The following is a 22,463-nucleotide window of genomic DNA, read 5'->3' as shown; positions in this document are numbered from 1 at the left end:
CAGCTTGATAACAGTCATTTATAGTCTCTTCACTCTGTCCAGCTTGATAACAGTCCTTTATAGTCTCTTCACTGTCCAGCTTGATAACAGTCATTTATAGTCTCTTCACTCTGTCCAGCTAGATACCAGTCATTTATAATCTCTTCACTCTGTCCAGCTAGGTAACAGTCATTTATAGTCTCTTCACTCTGTTCAGCTTGATAAGTCATGTATAGTCTCTTCACTGTGTCCAGCTTGATAACAGACATTTATAGTCTCTTCACTGTGTCCAGCTTGATAAGTCATTTATAGTCTCTTCACTGTCCAGCTTGATAACAGTCATGTATAGTCTCTTCACTCTGTCCAGCTTGATAACAGTAATTTATAGTATCTTCACTCTGTCCAGCTTGATAACAGTCATTTATAGTCTCTTCACTCTGTCCAGCTAGATAACTGTCATTTATAGTCTCTTCATTCTGTCCAGCTTGATAACAGTCATTTATAGTCTCTTCACTGTCCAGCTTGATAAGTCATCTATAGTCTCTTCACTGACCAGCTTGATGACAGTCATTTATAGTCTCTTCACTGTCCAGCTTGATAACAGTCATTTATAGTCTCATCACTGTCCAGCTTGATAAGAGGCATTTATAGTCTCTTCACTCTGTCCAGCTTGATAACAGTCATTTATAGTCTCTTCACTGTGTCCAGCTTGATAACAGTCTCTTCACTCTGTCCAGATTGATAACAGTCATTTATAGTCTCTTCACTGTCCAGCTTGATAACAGTCATGTATAGTCTCTTCACTCTGTCCAGCTTGATAACAGTCATTTATAGTCTCTTCACTGTCCGGCTTGATAAGAGGCATTTATAGTCTCTTCACTCTGTCCAGCTTGATAACAGTCTTTAATAGTCTCTTCACTCTGTCCAGCTTGATAACAGTCATTTATAGTCTCTTCACTCTGTCCAGCTAGATACCAGTCATTTATAATCTCTTCACTCTGTCCAGCTAGATAACAGTCATTTATAGTCTCTTCACTCTGTTCAGCTTGATAAGTCATGTATAGTCTCTTCACTGTGTCCAGCTTGATAACAGAAATGTATAGTCTCTTCACTGTGTCCAGCTTGATAACAGTCATTTATAGTCTCTTCACTGTCCAGCTTGATAACAGTCTTTAATAGTCTCCTCACTCTGTCCAGCTTGATAAGTCATCTATAGTCTCTTCACTGTCCAGCTTGATAACAGTCATTTATAGTCTCTTCACTCTGTCCAGCTTGATAACAGTCATTTATAGTCTCTTCACTCTGTCCAGCTTGATAACAGTCATTTATAGTATCTTCACTCTCTCCAGCTTGATAACAGTCATTTATAGTCTCTTCACTCTGTCCAGCTAGATAACAGTCATTCATAGTCTCTTCACTCTGTCCAGCTTGATAACAGTCATTTATAGTCTCTTCACTGTCCAGCTTGATAAGTCATCTATAGTCTCTTCACTGTCCAGCTTGATAACAGTCATTTATAGTCTCTTCACTGTCCAGCTTGATAAGAGGCATTTATAGTCTCTTCACTCTGTCCAGCTTGATAACAGTCATTGATAGTCTCTTCACTCTGTCCAGCTTGATAACAGTCATTTATAGTCTCTTCACTCTGTCCAGCTTGATAACAGTCATTTATAGTCTCTTCACTCTGTCCAGCTTGATAACAGTCATTTATAGTATCTTCACTCTCTCCAGCTTGATAACAGTCATTTATAGTCTCTTCACTCTGTCCAGCTAGATAACAGTCATTCATAGTCTCTTCACTCTGTCCAGCTTGATAACAGTCATTTATAGTCTCTTCACTGTCCAGCTTGATAAGTCATCTATAGTCTCTTCACTGTCCAGCTTGATAACAGTCATTTATAGTCTCTTCACTGTCCAGCTTGATAAGAGGCATTTATAGTCTCTTCACTCTGTCCAGCTTGATAACAGTCATTGATAGTCTCTTCACTCTGTCCAGCTTGATAACAGTCATTTATAGTCTCTTCACTGTCCAGCTTGATAAGAGGCATTTATAGTCTCTTCACTCTGTCCAGCTTGATAACAGTCATTTATAGTCTCTTCACTGTGTCCAGCTTGATAATAGTCTCTTCACTCTGTCCAGATTGATAACAGTCATTTATAGTCTCTTCACTGTCCAGCTTGATAACAGTCATGTATAGTCTCTTCACTCTGTCCAGCTTGATAACAGTCATTTATAGTCTCTTCACTGTCCAGCTTGATAAGAGGCATTTATAGTCTCTTCACTCTGTCCAGCTTGATAACAGTCTTTAATAGTCTCTTCACTCTGTCCAGCTTGATAACAGTCATTTATAGTCTCTTCACTCTGTCCAGCTAGATACCAGTCATTTATAATCTCTTCACTCTGTCCAGCTAGATAACAGTCATTTATAGTCTCTTCACTCTGTTCAGCTTGATAAGTCATGTATAGTCTCTTCACTGTGTCCAGCTTGATAACAGACATTTATAGTCTCTTCACTGTGTCCAGCTTGATAAGTCATTTATAGTCTCTTCACTGTCCAGCTTGATAACAGTCATGTATAGTCTCTTCACTCTGTCCAGCTTGATAACAGTAATTTATAGTATCTTTACTCTGTCCAGCTTGATAACAGTCATTTATAGTCTCTTCACTCTGTCCAGATAGATAACTGTCATTTATAGTCTCTTCATTCTGTCCAGCTTGATAACAGTCATTTATAGTCTCTTCACTGTCCAGCTTGATAAGTCATCTATAGTCTCTTCACTGACCAGCTTGATAACAGTCATTTATAGTCTCTTCACTGTCCAGCTTGATAACAGTCATTTATAGTCTCATCACTGTCCAGCTTGATAAGAGGCATTTATAGTCTCTTCACTCTGTCCAGCTTGATAACAGTCATTTATAGTCTCTTCACTGTGTCCAGCTTGATAACAGTCTCTTCACTCTGTCCAGATTGATAACAGTCATTTATAGTCTCTTCACTGTCCAGCTTGATAACAGTCATGTATAGTCTCTTCACTCTGTCCAGCTTGATAACAGTCATTTATAGTCTCTTCACTGTCCGGCTTGATAAGAGGCATTTATAGTCTCTTCACTCTGTCCAGCTTGATAACAGTCTTTAATAGTCTCTTCACTCTGTCCAGCTTGATAACAGTCATTTATAGTCTCTTCACTCTGTCCAGCTAGATACCAGTCATTTATAATCTCTTCACTCTGTCCAGCTAGATAACAGTCATTTATAGTCTCTTCACTCTGTTCAGCTTGATAAGTCATGTATAGTCTCTTCACTGTGTCCAGCTTGATAACAGAAATGTATAGTCTCTTCACTGTCCAGCTTGATAACAGTCTTTAATAGTCTCCTCACTCTGTCCAGCTTGATAAGTCATCTATAGTCTCTTCACTGTCCAGCTTGATAACAGTCATTTATAGTCTCTTCACTCTGTCCAGCTTGATAACAGTCATTTATAGTCTCTTCACTCTGTCCAGCTTGATAACAGTCATTTATAGTATCTTCACTCTGTCCAGCTTGATAACAGTCATTTATAGTCTCTTCACTCTGTCCAGCTAGATAACAGTCATTTATAGTCTCTTCACTCTGTCCAGCTTGATAACAGTCATTTATAGTCTCTTCACTCTCTCCAGCTTGATAACAGTAATTTATAGTCTCTTCACTCTGTCCAGCTTGATAACAGTCATTTATAGTCTCTTCACTCTGTCCAGCTTGATAACAGTCATTTATAGTCTCTTCACTCTGTCCAGCTTGATAACAGTCATTTATAGTCTCTTCACTCTGTCCAGCTTGATAACAGTCCTTTATAGTCTCTTCACTGTCCAGCTTGATAACAGTCATTTATAGTCTCTTCACTCTGTCCAGCTAGATACCAGTCATTTATAATCTCTTCACTCTGTCCAGCTAGGTAACAGTCATTTATAGTCTCTTCACTCTGTTCAGCTTGATAAGTCATGTATAGTCTCTTCACTGTGTCCAGCTTGATAACAGACATTTATAGTCTCTTCACTGTGTCCAGCTTGATAAGTCATTTATAGTCTCTTCACTGTCCAGCTTGATAACAGTCATGTATAGTCTCTTCACTCTGTCCAGCTTGATAACAGTAATTTATAGTATCTTCACTCTGTCCAGCTTGATAACAGTCATTTATAGTCTCTTCACTCTGTCCAGCTAGATAACTGTCATTTATAGTCTCTTCATTCTGTCCAGCTTGATAACAGTCATTTATAGTCTCTTCACTGTCCAGCTTGATAAGTCATCTATAGTCTCTTCACTGACCAGCTTGATGACAGTCATTTATAGTCTCTTCACTGTCCAGCTTGATAACAGTCATTTATAGTCTCATCACTGTCCAGCTTGATAAGAGGCATTTATAGTCTCTTCACTCTGTCCAGCTTGATAACAGTCATTTATAGTCTCTTCACTGTGTCCAGCTTGATAACAGTCTCTTCACTCTGTCCAGATTGATAACAGTCATTTATAGTCTCTTCACTGTCCAGCTTGATAACAGTCATGTATAGTCTCTTCACTCTGTCCAGCTTGATAACAGTCATTTATAGTCTCTTCACTGTCCGGCTTGATAAGAGGCATTTATAGTCTCTTCACTCTGTCCAGCTTGATAACAGTCTTTAATAGTCTCTTCACTCTGTCCAGCTTGATAACAGTCATTTATAGTCTCTTCACTCTGTCCAGCTAGATACCAGTCATTTATAATCTCTTCACTCTGTCCAGCTAGATAACAGTCATTTATAGTCTCTTCACTCTGTTCAGCTTGATAAGTCATGTATAGTCTCTTCACTGTGTCCAGCTTGATAACAGAAATGTATAGTCTCTTCACTGTGTCCAGCTTGATAACAGTCATTTATAGTCTCTTCACTGTCCAGCTTGATAACAGTCTTTAATAGTCTCCTCACTCTGTCCAGCTTGATAAGTCATCTATAGTCTCTTCACTGTCCAGCTTGATAACAGTCATTTATAGTCTCTTCACTCTGTCCAGCTTGATAACAGTCATTTATAGTCTCTTCACTCTGTCCAGCTTGATAACAGTCATTTATAGTATCTTCACTCTCTCCAGCTTGATAACAGTCATTTATAGTCTCTTCACTCTGTCCAGCTAGATAACAGTCATTCATAGTCTCTTCACTCTGTCCAGCTTGATAACAGTCATTTATAGTCTCTTCACTGTCCAGCTTGATAAGTCATCTATAGTCTCTTCACTGTCCAGCTTGATAACAGTCATTTATAGTCTCTTCACTGTCCAGCTTGATAAGAGGCATTTATAGTCTCTTCACTCTGTCCAGCTTGATAACAGTCATTGATAGTCTCTTCACTCTGTCCAGCTTGATAACAGTCATTTATAGTCTCTTCACTGTCCAGCTTGATAAGAGGCATTTATAGTCTCTTCACTCTGTCCAGCTTGATAACAGTCATTTATAGTCTCTTCACTGTGTCCAGCTTGATAATAGTCTCTTCACTCTGTCCAGATTGATAACAGTCATTTATAGTCTCTTCACTGTCCAGCTTGATAACAGTCATGTATAGTCTCTTCACTCTGTCCAGCTTGATAACAGTCATTTATAGTCTCTTCACTGTCCAGCTTGATAAGAGGCATTTATAGTCTCTTCACTCTGTCCAGCTTGATAACAGTCTTTAATAGTCTCTTCACTCTGTCCAGCTTGATAACAGTCATTTATAGTCTCTTCACTCTGTCCAGCTAGATACCAGTCATTTATAATCTCTTCACTCTGTCCAGCTAGATAACAGTCATTTATAGTCTCTTCACTCTGTTCAGCTTGATAAGTCATGTATAGTCTCTTCACTGTGTCCAGCTTGATAACAGAAATGTATAGTCTCTTCACTGTCCAGCTTGATAACAGTCTTTAATAGTCTCCTCACTCTGTCCAGCTTGATAAGTCATCTATAGTCTCTTCACTGTCCAGCTTGATAACAGTCATTTATAGTCTCTTCACTCTGTCCAGCTTGATAACAGTCATTTATAGTCTCTTCACTCTGTCCAGCTTGATAACAGTCATTTATAGTATCTTCACTCTGTCCAGCTTGATAACAGTCATTTATAGTCTCTTCACTCTGTCCAGCTAGATAACAGTCATTTATAGTCTCTTCACTCTGTCCAGCTTGATAACAGTCATTTATAGTCTCTTCACTCTCTCCAGCTTGATAACAGTAATTTATAGTCTCTTCACTCTGTCCAGCTTGATAACAGTCATTTATAGTCTCTTCACTCTGTCCAGCTTGATAACAGTCATTTATAGTCTCTTCACTCTGTCCAGCTTGATAACAGTCATTTATAGTCTCTTCACTCTGTCCAGCTTGATAACAGTCCTTTATAGTCTCTTCACTGTCCAGCTTGATAACAGTCATTTATAGTCTCTTCACTCTGTCCAGCTAGATACCAGTCATTTATAATCTCTTCACTCTGTCCAGCTAGGTAACAGTCATTTATAGTCTCTTCACTCTGTTCAGCTTGATAAGTCATGTATAGTCTCTTCACTGTGTCCAGCTTGATAACAGACATTTATAGTCTCTTCACTGTGTCCAGCTTGATAAGTCATTTATAGTCTCTTCACTGTCCAGCTTGATAACAGTCATGTATAGTCTCTTCACTCTGTCCAGCTTGATAACAGTAATTTATAGTATCTTCACTCTGTCCAGCTTGATAACAGTCATTTATAGTCTCTTCACTCTGTCCAGCTAGATAACTGTCATTTATAGTCTCTTCATTCTGTCCAGCTTGATAACAGTCATTTATAGTCTCTTCACTGTCCAGCTTGATAAGTCATCTATAGTCTCTTCACTGACCAGCTTGATGACAGTCATTTATAGTCTCTTCACTGTCCAGCTTGATAACAGTCATTTATAGTCTCATCACTGTCCAGCTTGATAAGAGGCATTTATAGTCTCTTCACTCTGTCCAGCTTGATAACAGTCATTTATAGTCTCTTCACTGTGTCCAGCTTGATAACAGTCTCTTCACTCTGTCCAGATTGATAACAGTCATTTATAGTCTCTTCACTGTCCAGCTTGATAACAGTCATGTATAGTCTCTTCACTCTGTCCAGCTTGATAACAGTCATTTATAGTCTCTTCACTGTCCGGCTTGATAAGAGGCATTTATAGTCTCTTCACTCTGTCCAGCTTGATAACAGTCTTTAATAGTCTCTTCACTCTGTCCAGCTTGATAACAGTCATTTATAGTCTCTTCACTCTGTCCAGCTAGATACCAGTCATTTATAATCTCTTCACTCTGTCCAGCTAGATAACAGTCATTTATAGTCTCTTCACTCTGTTCAGCTTGATAAGTCATGTATAGTCTCTTCACTGTGTCCAGCTTGATAACAGAAATGTATAGTCTCTTCACTGTGTCCAGCTTGATAACAGTCATTTATAGTCTCTTCACTGTCCAGCTTGATAACAGTCTTTAATAGTCTCCTCACTCTGTCCAGCTTGATAAGTCATCTATAGTCTCTTCACTGTCCAGCTTGATAACAGTCATTTATAGTCTCTTCACTCTGTCCAGCTTGATAACAGTCATTTATAGTCTCTTCACTCTGTCCAGCTTGATAACAGTCATTTATAGTATCTTCACTCTCTCCAGCTTGATAACAGTCATTTATAGTCTCTTCACTCTGTCCAGCTAGATAACAGTCATTCATAGTCTCTTCACTCTGTCCAGCTTGATAACAGTCATTTATAGTCTCTTCACTGTCCAGCTTGATAAGTCATCTATAGTCTCTTCACTGTCCAGCTTGATAACAGTCATTTATAGTCTCTTCACTGTCCAGCTTGATAAGAGGCATTTATAGTCTCTTCACTCTGTCCAGCTTGATAACAGTCATTGATAGTCTCTTCACTCTGTCCAGCTTGATAACAGTCATTTATAGTCTCTTCACTGTCCAGCTTGATAAGAGGCATTTATAGTCTCTTCACTCTGTCCAGCTTGATAACAGTCATTTATAGTCTCTTCACTGTGTCCAGCTTGATAATAGTCTCTTCACTCTGTCCAGATTGATAACAGTCATTTATAGTCTCTTCACTGTCCAGCTTGATAACAGTCATGTATAGTCTCTTCACTCTGTCCAGCTTGATAACAGTCATTTATAGTCTCTTCACTGTCCAGCTTGATAAGAGGCATTTATAGTCTCTTCACTCTGTCCAGCTTGATAACAGTCTTTAATAGTCTCTTCACTCTGTCCAGCTTGATAACAGTCATTTATAGTCTCTTCACTCTGTCCAGCTAGATACCAGTCATTTATAATCTCTTCACTCTGTCCAGCTAGATAACAGTCATTTATAGTCTCTTCACTCTGTTCAGCTTGATAAGTCATGTATAGTCTCTTCACTGTGTCCAGCTTGATAACAGAAATGTATAGTCTCTTCACTGTCCAGCTTGATAACAGTCTTTAATAGTCTCCTCACTCTGTCCAGCTTGATAAGTCATCTATAGTCTCTTCACTGTCCAGCTTGATAACAGTCATTTATAGTCTCTTCACTCTGTCCAGCTTGATAACAGTCATTTATAGTCTCTTCACTCTGTCCAGCTTGATAACAGTCATTTATAGTATCTTCACTCTGTCCAGCTTGATAACAGTCATTTATAGTCTCTTCACTCTGTCCAGCTAGATAACAGTCATTTATAGTCTCTTCACTCTGTCCAGCTTGATAACAGTCATTTATAGTCTCTTCACTCTCTCCAGCTTGATAACAGTAATTTATAGTCTCTTCACTCTGTCCAGCTTGATAACAGTCATTTATAGTCTCTTCACTCTGTCCAGCTTGATAACAGTCATTTATAGTCTCTTCACTCTGTCCAGCTTGATAACAGTCATTTATAGTCTCTTCACTCTGTCCAGCTTGATAACAGTCCTTTATAGTCTCTTCACTGTCCAGCTTGATAACAGTCATTTATAGTCTCTTCACTCTGTCCAGCTAGATACCAGTCATTTATAATCTCTTCACTCTGTCCAGCTAGGTAACAGTCATTTATAGTCTCTTCACTCTGTTCAGCTTGATAAGTCATGTATAGTCTCTTCACTGTGTCCAGCTTGATAACAGACATTTATAGTCTCTTCACTGTGTCCAGCTTGATAAGTCATTTATAGTCTCTTCACTGTCCAGCTTGATAACAGTCATGTATAGTCTCTTCACTCTGTCCAGCTTGATAACAGTAATTTATAGTATCTTCACTCTGTCCAGCTTGATAACAGTCATTTATAGTCTCTTCACTCTGTCCAGCTAGATAACTGTCATTTATAGTCTCTTCATTCTGTCCAGCTTGATAACAGTCATTTATAGTCTCTTCACTGTCCAGCTTGATAAGTCATCTATAGTCTCTTCACTGACCAGCTTGATGACAGTCATTTATAGTCTCTTCACTGTCCAGCTTGATAACAGTCATTTATAGTCTCATCACTGTCCAGCTTGATAAGAGGCATTTATAGTCTCTTCACTCTGTCCAGCTTGATAACAGTCATTTATAGTCTCTTCACTGTGTCCAGCTTGATAACAGTCTCTTCACTCTGTCCAGATTGATAACAGTCATTTATAGTCTCTTCACTGTCCAGCTTGATAACAGTCATGTATAGTCTCTTCACTCTGTCCAGCTTGATAACAGTCATTTATAGTCTCTTCACTGTCCGGCTTGATAAGAGGCATTTATAGTCTCTTCACTCTGTCCAGCTTGATAACAGTCTTTAATAGTCTCTTCACTCTGTCCAGCTTGATAACAGTCATTTATAGTCTCTTCACTCTGTCCAGCTAGATACCAGTCATTTATAATCTCTTCACTCTGTCCAGCTAGATAACAGTCATTTATAGTCTCTTCACTCTGTTCAGCTTGATAAGTCATGTATAGTCTCTTCACTGTGTCCAGCTTGATAACAGAAATGTATAGTCTCTTCACTGTGTCCAGCTTGATAACAGTCATTTATAGTCTCTTCACTGTCCAGCTTGATAACAGTCTTTAATAGTCTCCTCACTCTGTCCAGCTTGATAAGTCATCTATAGTCTCTTCACTGTCCAGCTTGATAACAGTCATTTATAGTCTCTTCACTCTGTCCAGCTTGATAACAGTCATTTATAGTCTCTTCACTCTGTCCAGCTTGATAACAGTCATTTATAGTATCTTCACTCTCTCCAGCTTGATAACAGTCATTTATAGTCTCTTCACTCTGTCCAGCTAGATAACAGTCATTCATAGTCTCTTCACTCTGTCCAGCTTGATAACAGTCATTTATAGTCTCTTCACTGTCCAGCTTGATAAGTCATCTATAGTCTCTTCACTGTCCAGCTTGATAACAGTCATTTATAGTCTCTTCACTGTCCAGCTTGATAAGAGGCATTTATAGTCTCTTCACTCTGTCCAGCTTGATAACAGTCATTGATAGTCTCTTCACTCTGTCCAGCTTGATAACAGTCATTTATAGTCTCTTCACTGTCCAGCTTGATAAGAGGCATTTATAGTCTCTTCACTCTGTCCAGCTTGATAACAGTCATTTATAGTCTCTTCACTGTGTCCAGCTTGATAATAGTCTCTTCACTCTGTCCAGATTGATAACAGTCATTTATAGTCTCTTCACTGTCCAGCTTGATAACAGTCATGTATAGTCTCTTCACTCTGTCCAGCTTGATAACAGTCATTTATAGTCTCTTCACTCTGTCCAGCTTGATAACAGTCCTTTATAGTCTCTTCACTGTCCAGCTTGATAACAGTCATTTATAGTCTCTTCACTCTGTCCAGCTAGATACCAGTCATTTATAATCTCTTCACTCTGTCCAGCTAGGTAACAGTCATTTATAGTCTCTTCACTCTGTTCAGCTTGATAAGTCATGTATAGTCTCTTCACTGTGTCCAGCTTGATAACAGACATTTATAGTCTCTTCACTGTGTCCAGCTTGATAAGTCATTTATAGTCTCTTCACTGTCCAGCTTGATAACAGTCATGTATAGTCTCTTCACTCTGTCCAGCTTGATAACAGTAATTTATAGTATCTTCACTCTGTCCAGCTTGATAACAGTCATTTATAGTCTCTTCACTCTGTCCAGCTAGATAACTGTCATTTATAGTCTCTTCATTCTGTCCAGCTTGATAACAGTCATTTATAGTCTCTTCACTGTCCAGCTTGATAAGTCATCTATAGTCTCTTCACTGACCAGCTTGATGACAGTCATTTATAGTCTCTTCACTGTCCAGCTTGATAACAGTCATTTATAGTCTCATCACTGTCCAGCTTGATAAGAGGCATTTATAGTCTCTTCACTCTGTCCAGCTTGATAACAGTCATTTATAGTCTCTTCACTGTGTCCAGCTTGATAACAGTCTCTTCACTCTGTCCAGATTGATAACAGTCATTTATAGTCTCTTCACTGTCCAGCTTGATAACAGTCATGTATAGTCTCTTCACTCTGTCCAGCTTGATAACAGTCATTTATAGTCTCTTCACTGTCCGGCTTGATAAGAGGCATTTATAGTCTCTTCACTCTGTCCAGCTTGATAACAGTCTTTAATAGTCTCTTCACTCTGTCCAGCTTGATAACAGTCATTTATAGTCTCTTCACTCTGTCCAGCTAGATACCAGTCATTTATAATCTCTTCACTCTGTCCAGCTAGATAACAGTCATTTATAGTCTCTTCACTCTGTTCAGCTTGATAAGTCATGTATAGTCTCTTCACTGTGTCCAGCTTGATAACAGAAATGTATAGTCTCTTCACTGTGTCCAGCTTGATAACAGTCATTTATAGTCTCTTCACTGTCCAGCTTGATAACAGTCTTTAATAGTCTCCTCACTCTGTCCAGCTTGATAAGTCATCTATAGTCTCTTCACTGTCCAGGCTTGATAACAGTCATTTATAGTCTCTTCACTCTGTCCAGCTTGATAACAGTCATTTATAGTCTCTTCACTCTGTCCAGCTTGATAACAGTCATTTATAGTATCTTCACTCTCTCCAGCTTGATAACAGTCATTTATAGTCTCTTCACTCTGTCCAGCTAGATAACAGTCATTCATAGTCTCTTCACTCTGTCCAGCTTGATAACAGTCATTTATAGTCTCTTCACTGTCCAGCTTGATAAGTCATCTATAGTCTCTTCACTGTCCAGCTTGATAACAGTCATTTATAGTCTCTTCACTGTCCAGCTTGATAAGAGGCATTTATAGTCTCTTCACTCTGTCCAGCTTGATAACAGTCATTGATAGTCTCTTCACTCTGTCCAGCTTGATAACAGTCATTTATAGTCTCTTCACTGTCCAGCTTGATAAGAGGCATTTATAGTCTCTTCAACCTGTCCAGCTTGATAACAGTCATTTATAGTCTCTTCACTGTGTCCAGCTTGATAATAGTCTCTTCACTCTGTCCAGATTGATAACAGTCATTTATAGTCTCTTCACTGTCCAGCTTGATAACAGTCATGTATAGTCTCTTCACTCTGTCCAGCTTGATAACAGTCATTTATAGTCTCTTCACTGTCCAGCTTGATAAGAGGCATTTATAGTCTCTTCACTCTGTCCAGCTTGATAACAGTCTTTAATAGTCTCTTCACTCTGTCCAGCTTGATAACAGTCATTTATAGTCTCTTCACTCTGTCCAGCTAGATACCAGTCATTTATAATCTCTTCACTCTGTCCAGCTAGATAACAGTCATTTATAGTCTCTTCACTCTGTTCAGCTTGATAAGTCATGTATAGTCTCTTCACTGTGTCCAGCTTGATAACAGACATTTATAGTCTCTTCACTGTGTCCAGCTTGATAAGTCATTTATAGTCTCTTCACTGTCCAGCTTGATAACAGTCATGTATAGTCTCTTCACTCTGTCCAGCTTGATAACAGTAATTTATAGTATCTTCACTCTGTCCAGCTTGATAACAGTCATTTATAGTCTCTTCACTCTGTCCAGCTAGATAACTGTCATTTATAGTCTCTTCATTCTGTCCAGCTTGATAACAGTCATTTATAGTCTCTTCACTGTCCAGCTTGATAAGTCATCTATAGTCTCTTCACTGACCAGCTTGATAACAGTCATTTATAGTCTCTTCACTGTCCAGCTTGATAACAGTCATTTATAGTCTCATCACTGTCCAGCTTGATAAGAGGCATTTATAGTCTCTTCACTCTGTCCAGCTTGATAACAGTCATTTATAGTCTCTTCACTGTGTCCAGCTTGATAACAGTCTCTTCACTCTGTCCAGATTGATAACAGTCATTTATAGTCTCTTCACTGTCCAGCTTGATAACAGTCATGTATAGTCTCTTCACTCTGTCCAGCTTGATAACAGTCATTTATAGTCTCTTCACTGTCCGGCTTGATAAGAGGCATTTATAGTCTCTTCACTCTGTCCAGCTTGATAACAGTCTTTAATAGTCTCTTCACTCTGTCCAGCTTGATAACAGTCATTTATAGTCTCTTCACTCTGTCCAGCTAGATACCAGTCATTTATAATCTCTTCACTCTGTCCAGCTAGATAACAGTCATTTATAGTCTCTTCACTCTGTTCAGCTTGATAAGTCATGTATAGTCTCTTCACTGTGTCCAGCTTGATAACAGAAATGTTTCGTCTCTTCACTGTCCAGCTTGATAACAGTCTTTAATAGTCTCCTCACTCTGTCCAGCTTGATAAGTCATCTATAGTCTCTTCACTGTCCAGCTTGATAACAGTCATTTATAGTCTCTTCACTCTGTCCAGCTTGATAACAGTCATTTATAGTCTCTTCACTCTGTCCAGCTTGATAACAGTCATTTATAGTATATTCACTCTGTCCAGCTTGATAACAGTCATTTATAGTCTCTTCACTCTGTCCAGCTAGATAACAGTCATTTATAGTCTCTTCACTCTGTCCAGCTTGATAACAGTCATTTATAGTCTCTTCACTCTCTCCAGCTTGATAACAGTAATTTATAGTCTCTTCACTCTGTCCAGCTTGATAACAGTCATTTATAGTCTCTTCACTCTGTCCAGCTTGATAACAGTCATTTATAGTCTCTTCACTCTGTCCAGCTTGATAACAGTCATTTATAGTCTCTTCACTCTGTCCAGCTTGATAACAGTCCTTTATAGTCTCTTCACTGTCCAGCTTGATAACAGTCATTTATAGTCTCTTCACTCTGTCCAGCTTGATAACAGTCCTTTATAGTCTCTTCACTGTCCAGCTTGATAACAGTCATCTATAGTCTCTTCACTGTGTCCAGCTTGATAACAGTCATCTATAGTCTCTTCACTCTGTCCAGCTTGATAACAGCAGTCATCTATAGTCTCTTCACTGTGTCCAGCTTGATAACAGTCTCTTCACTGTGTCCAGCTTGATAACAGTCATTTATAGCCTCTTCACCTTGTCCAGCTTGATAACAGTCATCTAAAGTCTCTTCACTCTGTCCAGCTTGATAACAGTCATTTATAGTCTCTTCACTTTGTCCAGCTTGATAACAGTCATTTATAGTCTCTTCACTCTGTCCAGCTTGATAACAGTCATCTATAGTCTCTTCACTCTGTCCAGCTTGATAACAGTCATTTATAGTCTCTTCACTCTGTCCAGCTAGATAACAGTCATTTATAGTCTCTTCACTGTGTCCAGTTTGATAACAGTCATCGAAACAAAAGCTAGATAGTCAGGGAGCATCTAAATTCTAAAAGCGATGGATAGAAATTTGTACAGCGAGGAAATATACTCAAGAGGAAGTGCAGCAGCCCTCCAGACCTTGGTGAAGACCCAATTTGGCCTTTGGGGTAAATGAGTTTGACACCCCTAATCTAGAACCTTCTGTACTCCACCTTCTGGTTCTCCATGTCGCGGTACGTCATGCCAAAGTAGTCCGTCTCCAGCAGGTTCAGATGGTCACACACCTTGGCAAACAGCAGCTGGCCTCTGGCTTGTTTCTGGTGACATACACAGATCAATCAATCAATCAATCAAATGTATTTATGAAGCCCTTTTTACATCAGCCGATGTCACAAAGTGCTTATACAGAAACCCAGCCTAAAACCCCAAACAGCAAGCAATGCAGATGTAGAAGCACGGTGGCTAGGAAAAATTTCCTAGAAAGGCAGGAACCTAGGAAGAAACCTAGAGAGGAACCAGGCTTTGAGGGTTGGGCCAATCCTCTTCTGGCTGTGTCGGGTGGAGATTATAACAGAACGTGGTCAAGATGTTGAAACGTTCATAGAATGACCAGCAAGGTCAGATAATAATAATAATTACAGTGGTTGTAGAGGGTGCAACAGGTCAGCACCTCAGGAGATCATTATCCAACGGGAGGATTAGGGTAATACTATCGGAGCTCACTTCACTTCATGTTCCAACGTTCACAGTACACACTAGCATATTACCTAGAATGTATGCCCAATTACAGTGCTTCCTTCCAAGTAGTACGCTAGTATAGTGTGGAGGATGGAACAACACCAGTACAGTGCATCTTGCAGGGATCAATACAGAGACTGGTTAATTGACGAGGGAGCACGGTCAGACATGTTGAGAACTTGTTCTGAACTGGCCTACCTGGTTAAATAAAGGTGAAAAAAGTGAAAAATATAATGTTATAGACACAGAATGGCCATGACTTCCTCTCTGATGTCCTGACCCCGCCGCCGACAACTTCTCTTAGCCTCGCCCTTACAGCTTCTCTTAGCCCCGCCCCTACAGCTTCTCTTAGACTCGCCCCTACAGCTTCTCTTAGCCCCACCCCTACAGCTTCTCTTAGCACCCCCCTACAGCTTCTCTTAGCCTCGCCCCTACAGCTTCTCTTAGCCTCGCCCTACAGCTTCTCTTAGCCTCGCCCTACAGCTTCTCTTAGCCTCGCCTTACAGCTTCTCTTAGCCTCACCCTACAGCTTCTCATAGCCCCGCCCTACAGCTTCTCTTAGCCTCGCCTTACAGCTTCTCTTAGCCTCGCCCTACAGCTTCTCATAGCCCCGCCCTACAGCTTCTCTTAGCCTCGCCCTACAGCTTCTCTTAGCCTTGCCCCTACAGCTTCTCTTAGCCTCGCCCCTAGAGCTTCTCTTAGCCTCGCCCCTACAGATTCTCTTAGCCTCGCCCTACAGCTTCTCTTAGCCTCGCCCTACAGCTTCTCTTAGCCTCGCCCTACAGCTTCTCTTAGCCTCTCTTAGCCTCGCCCCTACAGCTTCTCTTGTCATCTCTCTACCCCACCCCCTACAGCTTCTCTTGTCATTGCTCTACCCCCGCCCCCTACAGCTTCTCCTGTTATCTCTCTACCCCCGCCCCTACAGCTTCTCTTGTCATCGCTCTACCCCCGCCCTCTACAGCTTCTCTTGTCATCTCTCTACCCCCGCCCCTTACAGCTTCTCTTATCATCTCTCTACCCCCGCCCCCTACAGCTTCTCTTATCATCTCTCTACCCCCGCCCCTTACAGCTTCTCTTGTCACCTCTCTACCCCCGCCCCTTACAGCTTCTCTTATCATCTCTCTACCCCCGCCCCCTGTCACACACAGCAAGGTAAAACTAACTGAATCATCAGGCTGACTTCCAGTCAAACTCACCAAAGATACAGTGAATTCGGAAAGTATTCAGACCCCGTTACGTTACAGACTTATTCTAAAATGGATTTTTTTTAAATATATTTTTGCTAATTTATTTAAAATAATAAACAGAAATAGATTATTTACATCAGTTTTCAGACCCTTTGCTATGAGACTCTAAATTGATCTCAGGTACATCCTGTTTCCATTGATCATCCTTGAGACGTTTTTACAACTTGATTGGAGTCCACCTGTGGTAAATTCAATTGATTGGACATGATTTGGAAAGGCACACACCTGTCTATATAAGGTTCCACAGTTGACAGTGCATGTCAGATGAAAAACCAAGCCATGAGGTCAAAGGAATTGTCCGTAGGGCTCCGAGACAGTATTGTGTCGAGAAACAGATCTGGGGAAGGGTATAAAAACATTTCTGCAGTATTGAAGGTCCCCTAGAACACAGTGGCCTCCATCATTCTGAAATGGAAGAAGTTTAGAACCACCAAGACTCTTCCTAGAGCTGGCCGCCCGGCCAAACTGAACAATCGGGGGAGAAGAGCCTTGGTCAGGGAGGTGACCAAAAACCCGATGGTCACTCTGACAGAGCTCCTCTTGAAGATTGGAGAACCTTCCAGAAGGACAACCATCTCTGCAGCACTCCACCAATCAGGCCTTTGCGGTAGAGTGGCCAGACGGAAGCCACTCCTCAGTGAAAGGCACATGACAACACGCTCGGAGTTTGCCAAAAGACACCTAAAAACTCTCAGACCATGAGAAACAAGATTCTCTGGTCTGATGAAACCAATATTGAACTCTTTGGTCTGAATGCCAAGCATCATGTCTGGAGGAAACCTGGCATCATCCCTGCGGTGAAGCATGGTGGTGGCAGCATCATGCTGTGGGGATGTTTTTCAGCAACAGGGTCTGGAGACTAGTCAGGATCGAGGGGAAGATGAACGGAGCAAAGTACAGAGAGATCCTTGATGAAAACCTGCTTCAGAGCACCCAGGACCTCAGACTGGGGCGAAGGTTCACCTTCCAACAGGACAATGACCCTAAGAACACAGCCAAGACAAAGCAGGAGTGGCTTCGGGACAAGTCTCTGAATGTCCTTGAGTGGCCCAGTCAGAGCCCGGACTTGAACCCGATCAAACATCTCTGGAATGGCATGAAAATAGCTGTGCAGCGATGCTCCCCATCCAACCTGACAGAGCTTGAGAGGATCTGCAGAGAAGAATGGGAGAAACTCCCCAAATACAGGTGTACCAAGCTTGTAGTGTCATACCGAAGAAGATTCGATGCTGTAATCGCTGCCAAAGGTGCTTCAACAAAGTACTGAGTCAACGGTCTGAATACTTATGTAAATGTGATATTTTAGTATTTTATTTTTACAAAATTTGCAAACATTTAAAAAAAACTGTTTTTGCTTGGTCATTATGGGGTATTGTGTGTAGATCGATGAGGGGAATAAATAAATGTAATCAATTTTATAATAAGGCTGTAACGTAACAAAATGTAGAGAAAGTCAAGAGGTATGAATACTTTACGAATGCACTGTACATTTAGGTTGGTTACCTTCTCTGCTCTGTCCCCTCTGCCTTCGCCTCCTCCCCTGCTCCCCTTCTCTGCTCCCCTTCTCTGCTCCCCTTTCTTTCTGCTCCCCTTCCCTCTGCTCCCCTTCTCTGCTCCCCTTTCTTTCTGCTCCCCTTCCCTCTGCTCCCCTTCTCTGCTCTCCTTCTCTGCTCCCCTTTCTTTCTGCTCCCCTTCTCTGCTCCCCTTTCTTTCTGCTCCCCTTCTCTGCTCCCCTTTCTTTCTGCTCCCCTTCCCTCTGCTCCCCTTCTCTGCTCCCCTTTCTTTCTGCTCCCCTTCTCTGCTCCCCTTCTCTGCTCCCCTTCTCTGCTCCCCTCCTCTTCTCCCCTTTCTTTCTGCTCTCCTTCTCTGCTCCCCTTTCTTTCTGCTCCCCTTCCCTCTGCTCCCCTTCTCTGCTCCCCTTTCTTTCTGCTCCCCTTTCTTTCTGCTCCCCTTCACTCTGCTCCCCTTCCCCTTCCCTGCCCACTCCCCTTCCCCTCAATGCTCCCCTCCACCTGCTCCCCCTCTTCCTACTCCCTTTCCCCTCGCCCTCTCCCCACCCCTGCTCCCCTAACTGCTCCCCTTCTCCTACTCCCCCTCAGCCTACTCCCCTTTCCCCTTCTCCTCTTTCCCCTACTCCCCTTCTCCATCCCCCTGCTCCCCTTCACCTGCTCCCCCTTTTCCTACTCCCCTTCCCCCTTCCCCCTTCTCCCCTTTCCCCTGCTCCCCTTCCTCCTGCTCCCCCTCAGCCTGCTCCCCTTTCCCATTCTCCTCTTTCCCCTACTCCCCTTCTCCTCTTCCACCTGCTCCCCTTAGCCTGCTCCCCTTTCGCCTGCTCCCCTTCCGCCTACTCCCCTTTCTCTGCTCCCCTTTCCCCTGCTCCCTTCCCCCTACTCCCCTTACTGCTCCCCTTTCTCCTTCTCCCTTCCCTCTGCTCCCCTTTCTCCTTCTCCCTTCCCCCTGCTCCCCTTCCCTCTGCTCCCCTTCCCCCTGCTCCCCTTTCTCTGCTCCCCTTCCCCCTGCTCCCCTTAGCCTGCTCCCCTTCCCCCTGCTCCCCTTTCTCCTTCTCCCTTCCCCCTGCTCCCCTTCTCTGCTCCCCTTCTCTGCTCCCCTTCTCCCCTTTCGCCTGCTCCCCTTCCCCCTGCTCCCCTTTCGCTGCTCCCCTTCCCCTGCTCCCCTTCCCCTGCTCCCCTTTCGCCTGCTCCCCTTTCCCCTGCTCCCCTTCTCCCTGCTCCCCTTTCGCCTACTCCCCTTATCCCTTCCCCCTGCTCCCCTTCCCCCTGCTCACTAAGTATACGGCCAAAACACAACAGCATGTTCATTATAAAAGGTTGAGCTTCAAAGTGATGATTATTCTATCAGACTTGAAGGAAGATCAAAGTGAACACATTTTTTTTCCCTTACATGGAGTGAGTGAGTTCAGTCTTAACACCACGTCAGTGAGAGAGAGAGAAAAGGTATCTCATCTAATCAGCTACTCTATCTGTCTATCTGTCTGTCTGTCTGTCCGTCCGTCCGTCCGTCTGTTATGCTACTAGTTTTACCCAGCCACTAACCAGCTAGTCTGTCTGTCTGTCTGTTCTGCCCTAGGACCAGCTTGCTTAGGGGACTCTTCTCCAGGTTCATCTCTCTGTAGGTGATGGCTTTGTTATGTAAGATTTGGGAATTGCTTCCTTTTAGGTGGTTATAGAATTGAACTCTCTCTCTCTCTCTCTCTGTCTCTCTGTCTCTCCTCCCTCTCCTCCCCCTCCCTCTCCATCTCTTCCTCCCTCGCATCCCTCTCTCTCTCCCTCCCTCTCCTCCCTCTCTCTCCCCCCTCTTCTCCCCTCTCTCTCCCTCCCTCCCTCTCTCTCCCTCCTTCCTCTCCTCCCTCTCTCTCTCCCTCCTTCCTCTCCTTCTCTCTCCCTTCCTCTTCCTCCTCTCTCCCTCCTTCCTCTCCTTCTCTCTCCCTTCCTCTCCCCCCTCCCTCTCTCTCCCTCCTTCCTCTCCTCCCTCTCTCTCCCTCTCCCCCCTCTTTATCTCTCCCTCTTCTCCTTCCCTATCTCTACCTCTCTATCACTCTCGCCCTCCTTCCTCTCCTCCCTCTCTCCCTCTCCTCCCTCTTTATCTCTCCCTCTTCTCCTTCCCTACCTCTATCACTCTCCCTCCCTCTCTCTCCCTCCCTCTCCCTCCTCCCTCTCTCTCCCTCCTTCCTCTCCTTCTCTCTCCCTCTTCCCTCTCTCTCCCTCTCTCTCCCTCTCCTCCCTCTTTATCTCTCCCTCTTCTCCTTCCCTATCTCTACCTCTCTATCTCTCTCTCTCTCTCTCCCCCTCTCTCCCCTCCGTCTCTCCTCCCCCATCCCCCTGTACTCACATCCACCGTCGTGGTGTAGTCAGAGCCATCTAGCAGTGTGATTTTACACTGCATGTTCTTCAGCTTCTTGACTCCCCTCAGTGGAGACTTGATTGACAGGCGACTGGTTGATGATCTGGTAGATGAAAAGTCCTCAAACTACATCAGGGGAAATAGAAAGGACACAGGATGTTTAGCGATTGATACTTGATTAGGGAGACATTTTTCTAATAAGTGTTTGTTTAGTATGGGTTGTGCTGTTGGGATGTCGGAAGGGAAGGGAAACAGAATAAAGGGAAGGGAAACAGAATAAAGGGAAGGGAAACAGAATAGCTCAGTGTTTAAATGATAGAAGACAATAGGGCATGGGTGTCAAACAGATTTTTGGACGTGCACTTAACTATAACGATTATCACATCGTTACTGGTCATACAGTTAAGAGATTGGTCCCATCGCCATGACTACATAGAGAAGCGGTACATCCCAGTAACAGACTGGTTCCCATGACCACAGAGTCTAGAACCGCCATAGGCCAACGGCCACTGACGCTTGATTTTGTAAATTAAAAAAATTGCTCCCCCCCACCCCAAAAAAGAGGAAATGTCCTGCTCCTTTTTCCTGACTTTCCTAAATGTTACATTTTACACCACTCATTTGTCAGAATTTTGAAAACAGAAAAGTATTTAGAGTTTTACCAGTTATTTTAACACCTATTTCGAACTTATTCCGCCAAGACGATGTCCTGTAGGACGTTGGTACCCAGCCAGGCTCCAAGACAATGTACTGTAGGACGTTGGTACCCAGCCAGGCTCCAAGACGATGTCCTGTAGGACATTGGTACCCCACCAGGATCCAAGACAGCGTGCTGTAGGACGTTGGTACCCAGCCAGGCTCCAAGACAATGTACTGTAGAACGTTGGTACCCAGCCAGGCTCCAAGACAACGTGCTGTAGGACGTTGGTACCCAGCCAGGCTCCAAGACAATGTACTGTAGGACGTTGGTACCCAGCCAGGCTCCAAGACAATGTGCTGTAGGACGTTGATACCCAGCCAGGCTCCAAGACGATGTCCTGTAGGACGTTGGTACCCAGCCAGGCTCCAAGACAATGTCCTGTAGGACGTTGGTACCCAGCCAGGCTCCAAGACGATGTGCTGTAGGACGTTGGTACCCAGCCAGGCTCCAAGACAATGTCCTGTAGGACGTTGGTACCCAGCCAGGCTCCAAGACAATGTTCTGTAGGACATTGGTACCCAGCCAGGCTCCAAGACAAAGTCCTGTAGGACGTTGGTACCCAGCCAGGTTCCAAGACAAAGTCCTGTAGGACGTTGGTACCCAGCCAGGCTCCAAGACAATGTCCTGTAGGACGTTGGTACCCAGACAGGCTCCAAGACAATGTGCTGTAGGACGTTGGTACCCAGCCAGGCTCCAAGACAATGTCCTGTAGGACGCTGGTACCCAGACAAGCTCCAAGACAATGTTCTGTAGGACGTTGGTACCCAGCCAGGCTCCAAGACAATGTTCTGTAAGACGTTGGTACCCAGCCAGGCTCCAATACAGTGTTCTGTAGGACGTTGGTACCCAGCCAGGCTCCAAGACAATGTCCTGTAGGACGTTGATACCCAGCCAGGCTCCAAGACAATGTGCTGTAGGACGTTGATACCCAGCCAGGCTCCAAGACAATGTCCTGTAGGTCGTTGGTAGCCAGCCAGGCTTCAAGACAATGTGCTGTAGGACGTTGGTACCTAGCCAAGCTCCAAGACAATGTCCTGTAGGACGTTGGTACCCAGCCAAGTTCTAACATGTCTCTCTCCCCTCACTGAATGAATGACAAATGGATGAATGAGTGATAATTGTTGCACCTTACTTCACAATTGAATTGAAATGAGGCCTAACTGAATGATAAGGAGGGTGAAGAGGTTGAATTTAATTTAGAAAGACAAAAGGGTAATGATGAGTTTGTGTTATGTTTATTTATCATCGTTGGTGCTCATTGTTAATAATTTGACTGTGTGCCTTGTGGGTTGATACCATTTTCTCTTTTACGTTTGACTTTTATTACAAAACAAGCTGTCAC

At 42.9% G+C, this 22,463-nt stretch overlaps 1 protein-coding gene across 1 annotated transcript in view; it reads right to left on the bottom strand.

Moving 5' to 3' along the window:
* LOC106592546 (band 4.1-like protein 3) overlaps window positions 1–20,478 on the bottom strand; it is a 260,004-nt gene extending 239,526 nt beyond the window's left edge. Inside the window, exons 1-2 of the mRNA XM_082961403.1 lie at window positions 20,410–20,478; window positions 14,788–14,892 (exon numbers count right to left, since the gene is read on the bottom strand). Of these exons, the coding sequence (XP_082817529.1) occupies window positions 14,788–14,892; window positions 20,410–20,463 (159 nt within the window). The 5' untranslated portion in view covers window positions 20,464–20,478. The remainder of the gene's footprint in view (window positions 1–14,787; window positions 14,893–20,409) is intronic.
* Between the last annotated feature and the right edge of the window lie 1,985 nt (window positions 20,479–22,463).

This window comes from Salmo salar, chromosome 14, assembly GCF_965601325.2.
Source record: "Salmo salar chromosome 14, fSalSal1, whole genome shotgun sequence".
In the NCBI taxonomy this organism is placed as follows: Eukaryota; Metazoa; Chordata; class Actinopteri; order Salmoniformes; family Salmonidae; genus Salmo; species Salmo salar.
Note: the sequence above shows the minus strand (reverse complement) of the source record. Positions and strands in the feature narration are given on the sequence as shown.